This window comes from Vespa mandarinia, chromosome 9 (genome assembly GCF_050613455.1).
Source record: "Vespa mandarinia isolate Hongniang chromosome 9, ASM5061345v1, whole genome shotgun sequence".
NCBI lineage: Eukaryota > Metazoa > Arthropoda > Insecta > Hymenoptera > Vespidae > Vespa > Vespa mandarinia.
Genome location: NC_140818.1, coordinates 8776280 through 8795484, shown reverse-complemented (window position 1 = coordinate 8795484; position 19205 = coordinate 8776280). Strand labels below are relative to the sequence as shown.

Genomic DNA, 19205 nt, shown 5'->3' with positions numbered 1-19205 from the left:
AATACTAATTTTCCTTTCCTACGCCGTTCTCGTTATGATGAGCCTCTCTCTCGAACTTTCGAGGATTTCTTTTTTTCTTTTTTTTTTTTTTTTTCTTTTTTCTATTTTCTCTTTTCTTTTTTAAATAGTTAGATAGATTGGTGCACGATCGTGGCACATATTTATACGCGATCGAACGATCGAACGAATATACGAATAAACGTCGGGCCTTTTTTAGACGCTACTCGTGGCGTGACAATCCTCCAGTGTCGCTAGGCTGCTGGCCCTCAGAGACGCCAGACTCAAGGAACTATGATTTAAAGTATTCATGCCGTGTGGATCCTCGCAATGCAGGTACAATCGTGAGCTGACAGATTTATGACAATCCGGACAGAGACGTTTCTTCTTTTTGTCGCGCCTTTTCAGTATGTCGTAAGCGCATCTAGAAGAAAAAAAAGAAGAAAGGAAGAAGAAGAGGAGAACAAGTTCATCATTGGACGTACAAGTATTTTTCTCTGTTAGTAGTCGTACTAGTTTTTCAAACGTCTTAATAGAAATAGATAGATAGAGATTGATAGAGGTACAAAAGGGGAGGGAAAAATGTTAAAGGAAAAAGTTTGCTCGTAGATGGACACGAGTGCGATGTAGCTAGCAAAGAGAGATTTTAGACGACATAGGAACGCCTTACCTGGCGTGTAATATGTGAGAACAAGGTAATGCCTCGAGGGAATCGGCTTCCAACCCGAACGGTTCATTGCAACCACCGCACCGTAATTCTAAATCTTCTTCCATAGTGGCGGCGAGTCTCTCGTGATGTCCTTTTTGTTCTTCATCCCCCAAGGAACCGTAAATCCGCGATAGCCTCGATCTGACGGTCCTCACTAAGAGCTGCAAATAACGTGAGAGCTCTACTGTGCCTTTTTCCTACGTAAATACCTACTATATTTATATAAGGCCCACTCTGAGTAGAGTACGAGTGTGAATCGTACGAGGGACGAGCTACGTCGAATAGCTAAAGAATAATGATTTGAAGTTGGAGACCGGAGCTGGAGATTGAGAAAAGTGATGGAAGGGGAAAAGAGAGAAGAGAAAGGATCCAATATCGTTCGTACCTTAGCACCGACGGATCCAGCTACTTCCAGAAGGCGGGTATTGAATTCAAGGGGCCGGCAGTTGCATATCTTGTGCTGCAATCTGAGAGCCTCGAAGCACCTAGCCACTCCATCCATCGCTTCCATTTGGCAAAGTCGATCACCAGTCGCAGCGGCAGATCCCATGGCGCTTTCGTACTGGCGAAACGCCTTCTGCAATACGTCCATCTTCATCTCACCGGTGTTATCGCTCTACTTCCGGTGCAATGCACGCAATGTGTCAACTAAAGGCTAATTGTATGTGCGGTTCGGCGATCGCCAACTGAAAGACAGAGTCGAATTCGTCGGAGTTCACGCGCGACTTTAAACGAGCTCGGTCTTAACATTTTTAATTTTCGTCAAATAAATTTTCTCATCGACGTATAATTTACTTTAATCGTGAAAATAATCTGATCGAAATGATTGAATTAATCAATCATTATATTTGTTCCAAAAGAACGTGATTGGCAGCGACGAGCGGGTAGACTCTTTTTAATTCTGAAATTCACGCTCGGTAATCTTCCTCGTAATTATTAGAATAGAAGAGATCCGGCGTTCGTCCAAAACTGAGCCCGTTTCGGTGCCAAAGCTGCGAAAGCCGATGCGACATGCTGCGACGACGCATTTGCGAATCGTGAAAGAGAATTTTTTTTCGCAAATGACATCGAGTCTTTCGCGAAGTCGACTATATCTCGACGACAGGAAACTTTCTTTGGCATTGACACGTTTTAAGGAATAAATACGAGGGAACGTCGCAGGGCTGAGTTATCACAAATAATTCGACAGATATCTTTTTTCGCGACTAAATCTCCTTAATAGGAAATTAAAAGGTTAAAACGAGAGTTGTCGAAAGTTTCCACAGGCACGTACACATATGAAGGAAGCGGAATCATGCGAAGCGTATAGATGGCCAAGAGCACGAGCGTATAATACGGGGAAGTGAGAAAAACGAGCGAAATAGCTTCAACTCACATTTATGTCGGATTTCTTTCGATAAATATCCCCCATTATTCGTATACTTCGAGCATAGCTAGCTTGGTCGCCTGAAACGAGCGACAATCGCGTTGCTTCCTACGCAAACGTTAGGTCGAATCCTCAATTTGATTGTGCATGTAGGTACTGGATGGCTAGTTAGTTCGAAATGATAAATAAGAAATAATTTAGGTGGAGTATGCTTTACCGAACAATAGTCATGAGCATCACCCAGTTCTCCTTTCTTCCTCAGGGCCGCGGCCATCTGAAGGAGAGCAGCTCTGTGATGTCGCGAATTTAGATCACCAAGCTGTAAGCTTCGCGAGAGATCGTACGCTCTCGCGGCATATCTCGCGCTCTTGTCGGCATCCTGTAATCTGCAGAAGAGTTCCGATAGCCCGACATATACCTATGCAAAGAACGGAGAACGAGCTGTGGTTCTTGTCTTTCAAGTGTTTAGCCTAACACGCGTTCTTATCGTTTTACGTTATATATTTTCAAAGCAGAACATATTACTGATAGAATCGGCAAAATGACAATAGGTATCATTATATGCGCTGATTCTAGTTCTGCGTCGCTTCAAAAAAATGTCCAACTTTGATGCATCTAAAATAAAAAAGAAAGAGCTCGTAATGGCGGATAAAATTCTTGCCGGAGACCAAAAGACATTCCAATGGAATTTTGTAGGGAAGAAGATTTTTGTCAATGATTTACGTTTCGTCGATTATGCCAGATACATTCTATAAAGAAGAAAATCAATGAGAATGAACAGACGATTTTTATGTTACGATCAAGACGAAAATAAGATATAATTGGTTCAGTGTAGGGAGGATATATATATATATATATATATATATATATATGGTGATTAAAAAAAAGAGAAAAAGAGATAGATAGTTAAATAAAAAAGAGATAAAAATAAAGAAAAAGAAAGAGAGAGAGAGAGAGAGAGAGAGAGAGCGATTGTCTAATTACCTGTAACTCTAAGGAAGGATCTTGAATGGAGTGGGCGATTTTGTGAGCTCTTTGAAAGGCCTCCAAGGCTTTACAGAATCCTGCTAGTTCTAAGTGGACTCTGCCTACGGTTAAGTGAACTAATCCAGCAGTGGCGCACTGATCGCACTCGTTATACAAGCTGCGAAATGACGTAGAGTCACAACTATTTGTTTTGTATCGACGATTCTATGGGATATTCTCGCTTGAACGGGAACGTTTAAATACGATCAGAGTTTATCGAATATTCAAAGAGAGAAAGAGAGAGAAAGAGATGGTGTGAGTTCTCGTTTCATCGAGAGTATCCCGCGTAAAGGTATGTTTTATGATGTCTATCAGAAGGTTTGGAAATTTGTCATCATGGAAAAGTGTAATTATTGATTTCAATTAACTATACGACATCATTGACATTGTTGTATTTCGAGAACAAAGTAGAATATTGGACCTGTGTCTGGCATAATCCAAGGCTCTGTCCAAAGCACCTAATCTCTCATGAGCTCTGGCCAAGTTCAAATACGCTTCCGCTCGCATATTAGGCGAGTCCAATTCTTCCGAGATACAAAGCTGTCTCTGACCAAAGTCGATACTGTCCCTGTAAATGGAAAAACGAATAATAATCAATAAATAGATTATAATATAACAGGTTTATGATTTTTTTTTATATAAAATCTTGGCCGTAGAACGATTATTTCGAATTAATTACAAGAATGATATCTCTCTCTCTCTCTCTCTCTCTCTCTCGTTAAAATTAAATATACGAAGGAGCCGAGATTTAAATGTTAATTTTCATTCGGGTAGAAGTTTCAATTTTCCACTATTAATCCTTACGGCTACGTCGAGCACGATTATTGGAATAAACCCACTTGGATGATTCTAAATTTATCCACGTTGCTCGCACCAGACCGATACCAGATGATGGTAAAGATAGGAGAAGTAACAATACTAGTAGATCCTTCTCGGCCAATCCAATGACAAGTAAGTGTAAGGAGAACGAAGAGAAAGGACAAATGCGGATTCGTAACAGGTCGCGTAAACTTTGCAGTCCGCATTTATGAATAGATATGAGTATATACACCGAAAGAGAGAAAAAGATAGTGAGATACACAGCGATAGAGATAGAGATAGTGAAAAGGAGTGGAAACGAGGAGGGTTGAAAAAGGACGTTATTGTGTCAAGGATACTCCGAGTACGGCTCTTGCCAGCCGGATTTTCTGTCGGCTCGTGAAATAAATGCTATCTCGTCCCGACGATCTCTTTATTAAGTTCTTTCCGACGAGTTTCCGTCTCTTACTTTAACGATGGACGCGAGATGGGGAGCAAAAACGTGAGAGAGAAGAGATGGAAAAGTTCGTGGATACGTACGAGTTCTTTAAAAAAAAAGTCTTCTAGAAAAAATGTTTAAATTCAGAAGCAATGGGTAAAAAGTATTGAAAGAAAACATCGTAGAATTCCAACTTCTTCCTAGGTGCTATCTTTTGTCGCATTGCAATGGCGATACGTGTCTTGATCGTAATAAGGTGGATGGAAAGAGAATTTTCTCCTATTATGAACAAAAGATTCCAACACATCGTAAGAGAGTTATATCTTCCTATATATGGTTGCATTGTATGTGAGTGTACCCTTGGTAAAGTGGTGATGTTAGTAATGTGTAGTACTAGGTCTCTCTCTCTCTCTCTCTCTCTCTCTTTCTCTCTCCCTCTCGTTCAGTATGTACAATGCTCGAGGGTATTTTCCAATAGGTATCTGTGGTTTTCAATGTCTATAGTCTAAGAGAGTCCAACGTGTCTTATCGTGCGAGATTTTCCGCATGTTCGCAGGGATGCGTGGCTTGGTTTGATTTCCTCATGCATGTTCGAATCCGTGTATGCATGTAAGTAATATCACGTGCATTGAATGCCACGACCCCGGTTCGATCTATGACAAGTCGTTTTGCGTCTGATTACACGTTGACTTATTCCATTAAAAAAAATATTAATCGTACCAATCGAATCTCATACACATTCTTTTGATGCTTAGATTTAGTGGAAATCCTTTCTACGATCCATACCACGTACTACGGTATATTGGCACGTTGACACACTGACCTATATAATTTCTTGGAAAACAGCTGGACCGCATCGCAAGCACAACGGTAAAAAAGCTCTTCGGTTGCTTTTAAAACGTTCATTGCAAAAGCATCCTTCGTAGAAAAATTTTAAACGTTAAGACGATCAGGTGTTGTTTCTTTACGTTAATCGGTTTTCTCTTAATTAAAATACGATGGATCTTGGAGCTTTTCTAAAGGAATATTAACATTAAGTTTTATTAATATTTTTTTTTATGCAAACCGATGATTTAAAAAAGACATTTATTATATACTTGCATCGAACTGTCAACGTTACGATTGGAACTTGTACGTTTTCACTGAATATTAAATGAATACTTAGAGAGTGTATGAACTTAATAAGTATATACCGTATATAAGAACTTAATAAGTATACACCGTATTAATTATACGATGCAAATGAGGTATCCATGAGCACTCGAATCGCTCTTCATTTAGCGTGGCTGCTTTGTATCGGGATATAATGCCAACGAAATAGATTATCGCGAAATTATCTTAAATTTCATTTCCCTAGGAAATACGAATTTTCGATTTCGTTTACCTGTACTTTCCCCAATCCATGTAGGCTTGATAAAGATACCCCAGAAGCGCGAATTTGTCCTCGCGTTGCCGGATACTCTTCAATGCGCCTCTCCATTTTCGTACGGCCGCCTGTTGTTTGTGTGCTCGATACAATTTTAATCCTTGCTCTACCTGCAGCATATGAAATATTTATCTCTAATCTTTAATTTTCTTGTTTTTATTGGTGTATAAATTTTTAGGGTTCTTCTCTCAAAGGCCATATTTTCCCTCGAAAGTCCTTGGAGAGTAAAGGACAAGGAGTAAAAAATAATAATGTATATACATGATAAACGAGAAAGAGAACGTTCCGAATACATGCAGCATGTTCTTGGATCATTATCACGCACGAGAAATCTCAGGGGTGGCGAGTTGGCACGCGTGGATAGGCGCGCGCGTCTATGTGTGTTTGAGTATTTGTGTAACGACAGGTCGGATAAGGGCTGAAACGAGAGAAAATGCTTATCGATCCGACCCTGAACTTTGTCCCTGGCGGATTGAGCGATCTGATGAAATATAAATAGAACGCTTATGGGTAAGAACATCTAAATTGATGTTACACCGGTGCGTCCACTTGACATTATTGTCGAAGCGCGTGTTCCACGAGCGATTAACATTTTGCTTTGATCTTTGGAAAATAATCGAGCGTACTAGGAAGTGAGTTGATATTAAATATAGATTGACTTTAAACGATAATCGAGTAACCTCGAGGAAAAAAATGTTAATAGTTTCGATGTACCATTAAAGATGTACCTTTTTTTTTTTTTTTTTTTTTTTTTTCATGGAAACGATTATGCGTAGATCATATATTTTCTTATAATTTTGCTGAGTTTGTATGTGTAGTTGCACTTAAACGCTAATAACGAACATTTTCTATAATTATTTTGTCAGAAACGTAAGACATACCGAGTGCACTCTTTCAAAATGCTTTCGCTTCCAAGTTGTTATCCGCTGAAGCTTGAAATTGCACCACTAAACATGAACATGCGCGCGCGTGCGCGTGTGTGTTTGAACGATTGTACGCGTAGAAAGAAATAAGAAAAGATAGAGTGAGTTTCTTCGGAAACGTCTGCCTTACACGCTTGTACATCTCATAAGAGCCATTTAAGGCGTATGTGTGTTTACATGTGTGTGTTTTAAAGATTTTCCATGTCTGAAAACGACATCGCTAAGATGTCGCGATAACTTAAACGAAAATCAATTCTACCGTAGTAGTAAAGTGTATTTCTCGCTACGACGGATACAGAGAAATATTGCCGTTTGAAGAAAATAAAAGAATCGATAAGTCCGGGGAACTTGATATAATATATATATGTGTGTGTGTATATATACATAGATACTATATGTATTTAGGTATTGTGCGACGTGTCGACGGTCGACGATCGTTTCTGTTTCAGCGCTTATGAAAGGATAGCGTGACTCTAATTCCTTTCGTGGCTTGGTTGTGAACTTGATAGTGACCGATAAAGTCGTGGCAATACACTCAAGGAGATAAGTGTAGTACGCGGTACGCCTTGTAACAAAAGCGAAGAAGCGTGCCGATTCGCGAAAGTGAAAGTCATGTACTATCTATGTGAACTCTCTCTCTCTCTCTCTCTCTCTCTCTCTCTCTCTCTCTCTCTCTCTCTCTCTTTCTTGATTATGCTTTATCGCGTCGCACAATTCACACGATATTTGCTTTAACAGCAATTCGCTTCTTCTTTTTCTACGTGGAAGTGTAAAATTTGAATTATTTTTTAATGAAACACTTCAATGACTCACCCTTCGACGAGCCAATTGCTGGTCTAGTCGCCGTCTGCAACCTACGAGACACTCCCATAAACCTGTACCTGGCCTGCTATGCTGGTAATGACTATTCCCACTGCCATTTTGATGCCGATAATCCTCCTCCGTGAATTCACATACATCGAGAGGATGTCTCGAGCCATCTGGGCTACCCAGCAAGGCGGTCGCCGACAGCTGATGACTCGCCGATCCACTGCAACATTTTTTATAATTTTTGTTTTTCTATTTCAAAGTATATTCCATCTAAGATCTATAGGTGTGTATGTATATAACATCGATCGAAAGATAGTGATTATACAAAATTTTTGTATATCGTCATCACCAATTTTCTTTTTCTTCGTAAACGAGTATCACTTTTGAAGCGTATGAAAGAATCGAGTTTATCGTATGTAGTAACTCGTGAATGACGACGCGAAACGAAAACGAGATTATTAACTTCGTTACGAGAATTCCTTTGAAATAATGAAAATGAAAGAAAAGATATTTGTGTATACGTCTAGCAGTATACCGTTGGGCTCGACCTTTTGTGAAAGCTCAATTGTATCCTCGATCTCGTCGAGCGTGCACTTCTCGACACACACTCGATATGCTTTGCACGCGAAACCGAATACGCTTGAAATGACATGTACTATAAGCTGAAAGCGTTGTTGAGGAATAAACAAAATGGCATCCTTTACTTAGAGAATGATCATGTCGGATAATGAAATGGAAAAATGATTTAACTCGGTCATTCGTGCTTTTTCGCGTACATATATACTCCCACTCGCTCACTCTCTCTTTCCCTCTTGTTTTCTCTCGTTTCGAAACGCCCAATATTTGTTCTCTATCGAACTTTGCCGAAGTATCGGTGCGATGGTAAATATTTGCTCCAGTACATAGGCAGTTGAGCACAGAAGCTCGTAAGCTATAGCAGTGAATGGTTATCCTTTCTTTCGTAGCTAACGCCGTTCGTTTCGCTATTTCGAGCCCTTTTTTACATTTCAAAGGGATGCATATTTATGAGGGATTTAAATGTAACTTTATACCTACATAGATATAACTATAAGGTGGACTATATCTACATATTTTTTAGCTAGACGGTAGTTCTCCGTTTGAAAAATTCTGGATTTATCAACGTTGTGCCGACGACAAGAGTGACGTGTTCGCGTCACGGAAAGAGATCTGAAAAGACACTATATTCGTTCAGCGAAATACAATTACGTTGAAAGGTGACGGCACGTTTCAAATTTCCATATATTTTTTTCGCGGAAATTCGAATTACTCAGGCACTACAAAGGGATCAACTATGTTATCTCTAATTCAGTCTAATTAAATTCATTGAGAAAGTGATAACGTTCTAACGGGTGATAAGAGATAAAATATATTCGATGGATGAAAAATGGGATTCAACGTGAAGACCGCGACGTGAGCTTAACTAGAGATAAGAATAACGTTAACGACATATGACCTCATTAAAGTCATCGAAAAATGTAATCACCGTCGAAAGGTTAACGACGACGACGACGACGACGACGACGACGACGACGACGACGACGATGCTGACGGTGATGGTCAGGGGTGGAGGAGAAAGAGGGAGTAGAGAAAGGGAATGGCAGTGGTGGTGGCGTTAAGCTGACACCTACTCCTATGTCTGACGTGGCTCCTTAATTTATTTCCAGGATGAACGGAAGCTCCGGCATGAGATAAAGCGCTCTTGGCCAGAGTCCCAGAGTTTGAGTTAGCAAACTCTACATCATGGAGGTTGTACATTCTCCGGAATCGCACCTACTACCCCTTTACCTACCTCGAGAACACATCCCGTACTGCAATGCGACCAATGCGGGTCATCCTATCGAAATTTATCTTACGCGAGCAGAATTGCTTGCATATTCGTGGACAATGACGATGACAACAAGAATCGTTTGCAAGCATGGCAAATATTGATTATTTCTTTTATTTTACTTCTTTTTTTTCCTCAACACGAATTGGAGTCATCCACCAACGGAGATAAATCGATATGCGATATTAAATATCAGATATTAATGTACGAATATGAAAGGAGATTTGAAAACGACAAATTTGAATTTTAGATAATATATCGATGACGATACGACTCGTACGTCATCACGATCGACCTTGTTGCTAACGTTATTACAAAAGACAAACAGCTTACGGAAGCTTACGAAACTAGTGGTGTCGTAACCATCAAAGTGATGAAACTCGATAATTAGTCTGTCGATACGACACTTACGACGAATACAACGTCGCAATGATTGATCAGACATTTCTTTTTATAAAAGAACTTTATAATTCTAGTATAGTTGGATAAATACGACGGGAGTCTCGTTAAAAGACAATATTAAGGAAATTTAAATGTTGAAATCACGTCATTATGATTTGCTTTATTAAGTACTTAACCCCCTGCAATACGTATCCATATACCAGTTTTACATATACATCACCAGTTCTGACAGCTCATTTCAAAACGCAATCCCCTTTGAAATCTTCTCGTTTGTATCATTACTTGCTCGAGTTTCTATTGTTCACGATAAAATCCTCGTTAGAAGCTACGCTCGCCAGTCCTCGCTTCGTTCGCTGACGCACGTCTGCTCTTCTTTCTATTCATACGAGAAATACACACACATACACGTATGTAAATCATACGAGTCCTTGATGAAAGACTCTATTAATTTTCTTAACGTTCTTGTAATAAAGCGAAACAACGTTTCTTGAAAAGGAAAAACGTCAATTACAGATTGCCAAGAATAATCTTCTTCTTTTATTTTCTTTCGAGGAGTCGAGAGTAAAGCTAAAATCACATTTATACTTCAACTTTTATGTGATTGTGAAATAACATAACTCGTATAAAGACTGGCGCGATATCGTGAACGCGTTATCGTCGAAGCGACGACGTTAACCAAATTAATATCGAACGAGTTATTGCTGGTTTTATAGTATGGGGTTGAAAGGACTTGTATATGTGTACGTGCGTGTATGAAAGATAGCGAGAGAGAGAGAGAGAGAGAGAGAGAGATGGCGAATTATCGCTCCTATCACGAAGGCCACGTTTACGTCAAATCTGACCACGTTTGTCAAACAGATTACGCACTGCTAAATAACAACGCTTGGTACGCTCGAACGCAATTTGAAATTTATGCGTGTCGCGCTTACACGAATAATTAATAGTTGTGTACTTGTAAAAGCGTATGTTGTTGAAGCAATAGGTATAATTTATTCAATAAACAATACATATTAATATATATATATATATATATATATATATATATATATATATATTAGATATAATACGTACACGTATTAATAGTTAAGCATATATAATGGCTGAAACGTATCGTCTCGTTCGAGCAGTCCTAATCTTACTTAGAACTAATTCTAATTTCTCTTCACGTACGAAATAAGGACCACGACGATTGAATTTTCTTGTTAGCAATCGCGGTGCGCGTCGACTGGGAATACGGGCGGTGCATCGGTATATAGGTCAACGAAAGAGGTCGCAGGTGCCTCGCCCACCTAGTAAATGTGGTGGGAAAGCAATAGACAAAGAGAGAGAAAGAGAGAGGTACATTTTGCTGCACCGTGCGATACACCGCCGTCGTCGTTGCTGCTATTTCCGCTTGCAGCGTTCTGCAATCGTTTCACTCGCGTTTCTGCATATCTATGTGTAAGCCAAGTCTGACGAAGCACCAACAGTATCTCTTTTTCTTCATGTATATAATGTTTCACATATATCTACGTGTTTTCTTCTTTCTAAGAATTTTTTTCAAAAGTTTCCCTTGACTCGGTATAGCTTGTATAATGAAACTAACATTGAAAAGATTATACGTAAATACGTAAGATAAATGTATGAATTTTTACATTAGCAACTACGAACAAATATCTGGTTATATTGTATTAACTGATTTTTCTTTTTTCCATGTCGATTAGAAGATCGTTAACTATAAAGAAAAACAATGCAAATGACGAAATAAAAAGTATCTTTGGCATTTATTCCCGAAAGTTGTCGCATCGATGGGAAAAAGGAAAAAAAAGAGAATAAAAAAAAAAAAGAAAAAGAAAAAAAAAATCGGAACGTGGACGGGTATCTCGGTCGACTAAACATCGGTGTTCCGAGCGTTCGCTACGCTACTCCATCGTAGAATTTCCATTATAGCGTGGAAAACTCTTCGATGGAATGTCAAGCGCATCGTATCTTCTCTTGCGCATTTCCGACGGCCTTCATTGTTCTAAGCGTCACACGTATCTAACCTTCGTATATGTATAGTACAAGGAGAACTTGCACGATTTTACGCTACTTTATTTATTACGCTTTGCCAGTTTCAAGGACTTTCCTCTTTCTCTCTTTATCTCTCTCTCTCTCTCTCTCTCTCTCTCTCGTATTTATTCCATTATAGCTTCTCGATTGATTTCGAGGACTAGCGATTACGTCAAAACGTATCATCGATTATTATTCCAATTCAAAAATATATACGGACGATTCGAGTCGAACCAAGTAGCACGAAAATTAATCCAATCGATAGATTCGCGCTAACTTTATTGCATAAAACGTGACACACGCTCATTCGTAAAATTCATTTAATTAACAGGCGACAATTTTATCGTTAATTGAAAGGATACATTCGAAACAAACATGAAACTTTTGAGTTCGATGGTCGATACGGAATAACTCGATAGTTTAGAATTTGAAAGATATCGAAGAGGGATCTATAGCTATTTGTAGAACAACATGGAGATTATACATACATGTATATATATATATACGTATATACCTATGTATATATCGACATATTACATATAAAGATATATAGGGGAAATTACTGATCTTTGCTATACTCACACATGCATAGAAACTTACCCAAGGTAATCCCTGGACGAAATAGACTCCCATGACATGGCTGGATCGCTTCTTCCTCACCGTAATTTCCCGTCGTTTCTTTTTCTCCCGTTTCCCTTTTTTTGCGTTCTTTTCCCTTTTATTTTGCTTAGCTCTAACCTCATCTTCCTCCATCGGCATTATCTTCACCGGCCGACTTCTCGTTAGATGTTTTTCTACGCCGGCACATATCCTTTTCGCTTTCTATACTATTTTGAAAAATCTCTGCTAAACCTTTTTTCCACGTTCTTTATTCTAATCTCTCCTTTTCTCTCTCTCTCTCTCTCTTTTTTTTTCTTTTTCTTTTTCTTTGTTTATCGTTTATACTTCACTCATATGTATTCCTCGAAGAAGCTTATTGTACCGTATCGTACCATGCCGTACCATATCGTGTCCAAAACGAATCTACATTCGTGCACGTATGTATATTTGAATATTAACACACGCACACATCCATGAGAATATTATTATCTCTTCAAGGTTATATTGATACAAGTCGTCCCTTATAGCCTCGTTCGACTTTCGATTTCACCTAAAGTACTGAATTTACGTATCCACCTGCATAGGTGCACGTTTCTATGCTTCTCTTATTTCATTCGTTCTTTTTATATATATCTACTCTTTCTCTCTCTCTCTCTCTCTCTCTCTCTCTCTTGTATATTTTTATATTATATTATTTTTCTCTCTTTCTATTACACAACGACACGTTTATCAGAATGCTTTTAAGTTTCATTAATTATTAATTCATCATTTTCCGACAATATCCACTCGTTATTTCTTAGTAGAGAACGATAAATTTCAGCTAAATCTTCGATCGTGGAAATGTACTTTTAAATTATCTTCTTTCTTTTCTCATTCAGGATAACGAATCGATCGAATTAAAAGTTACACCTGAGGTAGTTTAGAAATCGTAATCGGAACTATTTTCTCCTCCGTTTCTTTGATTTATAACTGTTCCGATATTTTCTTTCCTGATGATAACACGTTTGGACAGAATAATCGACATACGGTTGTATTTATAGAGAGTACATACATATGTACCTATTACATATGTACTCGTATATATATATATATAGATATCTTTATATATATGTATATATATGTATATATATATATATATGTATATATGTATCTATGTATAACTATTTTTCTCTGTTCTTATGACGAAAAATAATTCTTACTTTTTGCGAATATTTTCTCTTCTCATTTATCTTATACTTTCCTTCATAATTGAACACCGTGAACAAAGTTAAATCCTTGGAGACTCGTCGAGTGGTTATAAGGACAAGATGAAAAGGAAATGGAAGAAATGAAGAAGAAAGAAAGTTCGCGATATTGACGTAAAGTTTTCCGTAACGCGAACTTTGATTGGCAAGTGTTTCTTTAACGTTGGCAGTTATTTTTAATCTCACGAACGCAGCCTATATTTTTTCTTTCCTTTTATTTTGTGTTTCTACGTATGTATGTATATATATATATATATATATATATATGTATATATATATACACATACATATGTATATAATATAGATATATATCTCGCGTTAATGCGATAACGTCGAAATAGTCTCTCTAAAACGATGGTCGCTCGAAAGGAACGAAGAAAAAACTATTTTAATCTCTACGATTCAACGTGCTCCTTTCTCGAACTGTTTAAAAATATTTTCGATGAACGGCGTGTGCGTCGTGCTCTCGCTACTCGTTAGACTTTGATTATCGTTAAAATATATCGAAGGTTCTTTATTGTTTATATTTTCGTAATAAATGTTCAATTTGTAAGATCTAACAAACTTTCTTTATATATATATATATTTTGTGTGTGTGTGTGTGTGTGTGTGCGTGCATGAAAATCACACTCTTCTTCTATCGATACTTCAAACCTCTCGAAGATCGAAGGACTCGTAATGTAACAAACAACGAACTAATCGAGAAGGTTTCTTGCGATACTCGTAGAGTTCCGGAAGCGGTGAAACCGCAGAGCTTCTACCAAGTTTGATCTTAACAACGAAGACATCTTTGAGATAAGCTCCAAGTAATATCGGACTTTCGAAGTCGACGATCTTCAAATATAATTTTCTGATTCACTTTGGTCCGATTATCGTTAATTCGTGTGACGAGAACATGAATAATATTTCGCACTCTCCGATTATTATTCGGCCATCCGTAAGGATAATGTTCATTTGTCTTTTTCTTTTTTTCTTTTGTCTTTTCTTTTTTGTTAACAATAAGAAATAAAAAGAGCGCGAGGAGGAGCAAAGAAGAGGAAGAAGAGGAGGACGAAGAGGAGGAGGAGGAGGAGGAGGAGGAGGTGGAGGAGGAGGAGAAGAAGAAGAAGGAAAAAAAAAGACGATAGATAGATCGAGATCAATTTCGAGCGATAAGCCGCCCTCTGTCTTCGAATTAGGAAAAGAGCCTCGTTTGTTCGACGACGTGGGACGATCGTGTCCGATTCGAAGTTGGCGGGCCGAACTTCAAAGATGAATGCGACGACAAGAGATCATCGGGGTATCGGCTAATAGGAGATTCGAGATCCGAGCGCGCGCCGTTCCAGCGATTCGCGGTCGAGGCCGAAAAAAACGCTGCTGCTGCTTTCGTATCTGGTTCAAGGCGTTTCCACATGCCGTTGATCGATGTTCCGTCCCGGTTCTGAACACGATCGCCTCGCCTCCCACCTCCAGTACCTCCTCCACCACCTCAACCAATTCCAACCACCTCCTTCTTTATTTCTTCCGTTTATCCTCTCTTCCGTGGGAACCAAGCTTTGGCGAGCGATAATCTTTTCTTCTCGATCTTCATGATAAAGGAAAGGAATGGAACATGGATTAACGAACTTTTCAAATCAATTGAAAAGAGAAACAAAGAGGAACAAAGTTAGAGAGGGAGAGAGAAAGAGAAAAAATGGAAGGACATAGTTCTCCTTCAGTTTTTTTTCTCTCTTTTTTTTTTCGATACACACACTCGCTCTCGCTGTTCGCCTTCGACGGAACGCGAAAATCTTCCAACGGTGGTCGAGAGAGAACTGTCGCGCCCGAGCCGCAGCAGCCCGCAACACACGACTCGCAAGCGATCCTCCTCCCTTCTCTCCCCAAGCCCCCTCTCTCAATTCCCTCTCCCCGCAATTCTCCCACTATGCTTTCGGACGCCCTCTCCTTCCTTCCTTCTCTCCCTCCCTCCCTCCCTCCCTCCCTCTCTCTCTCTCTCTCTCTCTCTCTCTCTCTCTCTCTCTCTCTTTCTCCCTCTGTTCTTCGACGGCTACCCCTAGTACTCCTCTCTGCCATCACCCTCGATATCCCTCTTGCTGCTTTCGCCGACGCTTTCCACCCCTTCGACTCGCGGAGCTTCACCTACATCTCGTTACCAACCTTCGGATACTATCGGTAGAATTCTCTCCTCGGCTTGTCTTACTCCTAGGATTCCTTTTCCATTTTTATTTGTCTTTTGTTTTTTTCTTCCTTTTGTATGTTTCTCTCTCTCTCTCTCTCTCTCTCTCTCTCTTTCTCTCTCTCTCTCTATTTCTCTTTCTTTCTCTTCACGTTGTTGTCTCGCGATAAAGTTTCTTTTCGTTCTTACGTTATTCTTTTCAGGTCTTTTTTTTTTTATCGAAAAGTACATTTAGTTTGATTAAAAGATACGTTTGACTTCCGAATCTTTAACGTGAATCACCCTGTATAGCCCGATTCGGTCCTCGCTAAAAAGAAATTCCATCGGAAGTAGTAAAGGTCGAAATAAATCGAGCTGTCCGATCGTGCCGCAATCTCGAGCGTGACTACTTGCTAGTATGTTGTCACGTGACCCGTCCCGCCAATCGCAAGTAGTACGAGTCGTGGATTTCGTCGAGCACAGTTTGCCTTTCCACGGTCGATCTTATCCATTTATATTCTTAAGTCATAGTTTTGCAAACTAAGATAAAACTTGAAAAGAGGAAAAAAGAAAAAATCCGATCTAATAAATATATTTGCGTTTGGGATTATTGCGAATTGATAAAATGCTGAAAGTTTTTATTATTTCAAGGGAAATATTAATATATCGTACGAAGAAGAAGGAGATGAAATTTCGGTCTTCTTGAATTTTGATTTCGAAAGGATTGGTCAAGCTTTCGCGGGGAAATTAATATTTATTTAGTGCTTCGGAGATTACTCGAGATAGATGTAATATCGTGGAATACGAGAGAGAATCTAGATATGTCGTCCTCGAATGTCAATCGTTCAAATTCTCCTTTGAGAATTTTGTTTCGTATTTTGGAAAGCAAACGAGACTAGCAATGGAACTATTTAGATCGAAAGTATCCCGACTTTTCTAGGAAAGGCATCGAAGGCTCCAACACCCACGGACTTGGACGGACTTTATTCAGAACTTTCTGAAAGAAAACACTCGTACGATTTTATGAGATGCCACGGAGCAACGCCAACAAAGCTGAAAAGGGAGGAAGGACACTCTGCGGATCTTTTGCTCGAAATTGCCTTATGCACAATTACCGGTATCTCAAGAGATCTAAGGAAAAAATATTTCTTTCAAGGAGCAGGTACGTCAAAAGACAATAATGAATGAATTTTTGCGAGGGTTATCATAGTAATTTAATCGGAAATATTGTTATTGCGTAATTGTAAGAAAAGAAATTTGAAATAAATAGAAATGTAATTCTCGCTTAACATTTTGATCTTTGATTCTCGTCGAAGATAAAGTACAAGTACCGATAAATTAATAAAAACTCAATTCGTTCGAGCTTCATAAATCCTATCTAATACGTCATTTGTTAATCGCATTTGTTTCGAGTTCTGACAGTTCCTTTTTCTCGTGGTTCTATCTCGAGAAAGAAACATTTCAGCAACGCTCATCGTGGGTTAGTATAATGTTGTTGGATAATAAAAATGCGTTATCGAAATGAAGTCTGTACAGCGGTGAACGTTAAAACGGAAAGCGGAAGAAAAAGATTACGTTATAAATTCTGCAACGGGTTTTATCAAATCCACATTCTTCATCCGACTCGTTTATTTCTTCTTTACTCTTTTCACTTTTCTTTCTTTCCTTTTTTACTAGGATTTAGTACCCTATCGACGTATTTCGATTGATGGACCACGAAAACCAGTAAAGGTGCGTCGAGATGCCTCATGATTTGCCCCTTTGTGGCTCTTAATGTCCATCAACGTTTGATACCAACTGCTCTTGCTAACGCGTAATGCTATAATGCGAGTTCTGTATCGGACAGATTTTCAATACACGCCGATGCATATCGTTTAGTTCACCTTCTCTCATCAAAGAGCAACGTTATAGGTACTTACATGCCAATTTATAATAAACTCTGAATAGAGTTTGTATCCGTCGTTTCTCGAAACTTCCAATCATTGATAATACTTTTCTATTCTTTTTATTTTTGCGCGATTTTCTGCACTTTCGATCATTGCTTCCATCATTTTCTCTCTCTCTCTCTCTCTCTCTCTCTCTCTCTCTCTATCATCTCTCACTTAGTTTCATCAAAGAGTACCCTCCGGCCACTATTGTTAAACTGCTTAATCACGTTGCAAGATGGCACGGTTACTCTCCCTCTATGGTATCAACGCGTTTGCCAATATTTAACATAGTTTCGATCGAAATACCAAAGTATACTGGCTTTTTAAAACTAGCTCCATTATCCAATCCATTCCTTAAACAAGCTCGATACTTTTTTCTCTCTTTTTTTTTCGAAACAAAAAGTTTTTCTCGTATCTTCGATTCTTCGTTTCTAATATACAGATATATTATCTATTTGGTCGAATGAAGCGTTCATAATATTCTCAATTTGGAAGAATGAATTTCAGGATGAATTTCAAGTCGATTTCATTCATTTCTATCTTTGTTTTTTCTTTTTTTTTCTTTTTTTTTAATTTTCAAACTCTCTGTGAAGATATCTTTAGGAAGAGTGGTTTCTCGCGACGGCCTTACTCCCTTTCCGTTACTTTACCCCTTTAAGAATCACCCACTCGATGTAATCCTTTTTGCTCTTGTCCTTGAAGCGAAAAATATCTCGTTTAAGGTGGCCTCGAATATTAAAGCTATGTTCTCCATTTCTCGTTCTCTCTTACTCTTACGAGTGAGCGAGCGAGCGATTCACCAAAACCACTTGGAGACACGAGGAGGAATGTATAAAAAAGTAAAGAACTCGGTCGAACGTTCTCGTTATTAGAATGGAATTCCCTTTTTACCAAGGTCCGTCACGCGAAAACATTTCAACGTTCTCTCACGTCGGAGAAAGCGAGTCCGACAGTGTCGTCGTCTTCATTCGTTCTTTCTCTCTTTTTCATTCTTTTTCTCTTTCTCCCTCTTTCTTCCTTCTTTTGCTCTTTTTATACTTTTTTTCTTTTTCATATTTTCACGCTCGTTTCTTCTCTCGCATGCGATTCCTTTTTCTTGAATCTCAACGGACTCGATTTTCGAATGTCAAAGTTCAAAACCTATTACATACTATCACTTATTTTCTTTCTTATTTTCCTTTTACATATCATTTTCAAAAGAAAGTTCGATCGAGAGAGAGAGAGAGAGAGAGAGGGAGAGAGAGAGAGAGAGAAACGATCTCAAATCAATTCTAATCTGAAGAGGAATAAAGATAAATTGTTAAAAAGGTAAAAAAGAAAAAAAAAAGAAAAGAATGTAGCGAAATAACGAGGATATTTATATTCTCGTTGTCGGCTTCGTAAATTACCAACATAAATTTACAATCCTTGGAGCAGTAAATTAGCTAAGAGAGATTTTATAAAGGATACAACGGTCGCGCCTAGATGTATGCTACCCTGATAACGCGCCCGTCTTGCGAGTGGTCTTCCTCGCTCTTAAGTCAATT

General features: G+C 38.7%; 1 protein-coding gene across 8 annotated transcripts; it reads right to left on the bottom strand.

The window, feature by feature from the left end:
• Positions 1-38: 38 nt before the first annotated feature.
• On the bottom strand, positions 39-13860 carry LOC118440093 (43 kDa receptor-associated protein of the synapse homolog). Of its 8 annotated transcripts, XM_035862603.2 has the most exons (11): positions 13573-13860; positions 12374-13362; positions 7498-7714; positions 5720-5871; positions 3520-3666; positions 3057-3216; positions 2290-2490; positions 2082-2180; positions 1092-1298; positions 668-867; positions 39-421 (listed from the first exon to the last, which is right to left on the bottom strand). In XM_035862603.2, the coding sequence occupies exons 2-11, from the start codon at positions 12409-12411 to the stop codon at positions 214-216; spliced, it is 1629 nt and encodes a 542-aa protein (XP_035718496.1). In that variant the 5' UTR covers positions 12412-13362; positions 13573-13860; the 3' UTR covers positions 39-213. The 8 variants fall into 8 exon arrangements, with proteins under 8 accessions (XP_035718496.1, XP_035718497.1, XP_085515419.1 ...); XM_035862604.2 differs by having other exon boundaries at positions 12374-13860; XM_085659293.1 differs by having other exon boundaries at positions 1092-1283; positions 12374-13859.
• Positions 13861-19205: the final 5345 nt, after the last annotated feature.

Excerpts from the sequence above, each read along its gene's own strand:
- LOC118440093 (XM_035862601.2), bottom strand. The coding sequence starts at position 10,021 with ATGATACAAACGAGAAGATTTCAAAGGGGATTGCGTTTTGAAATGAGC. Across the intron at positions 3,217-3,519 it reads TTGGATTATGCCAGACACAG|CTTGTATAACGAGTGCGATC; the intron begins GTCCAATATTCT and ends GTCATTTCGCAG. Across the intron at positions 2,491-3,056 it reads ATCCTTCCTTAGAGTTACAG|GTATATGTCGGGCTATCGGA; the intron begins GTAATTAGACAA and ends TTCTTTGCATAG.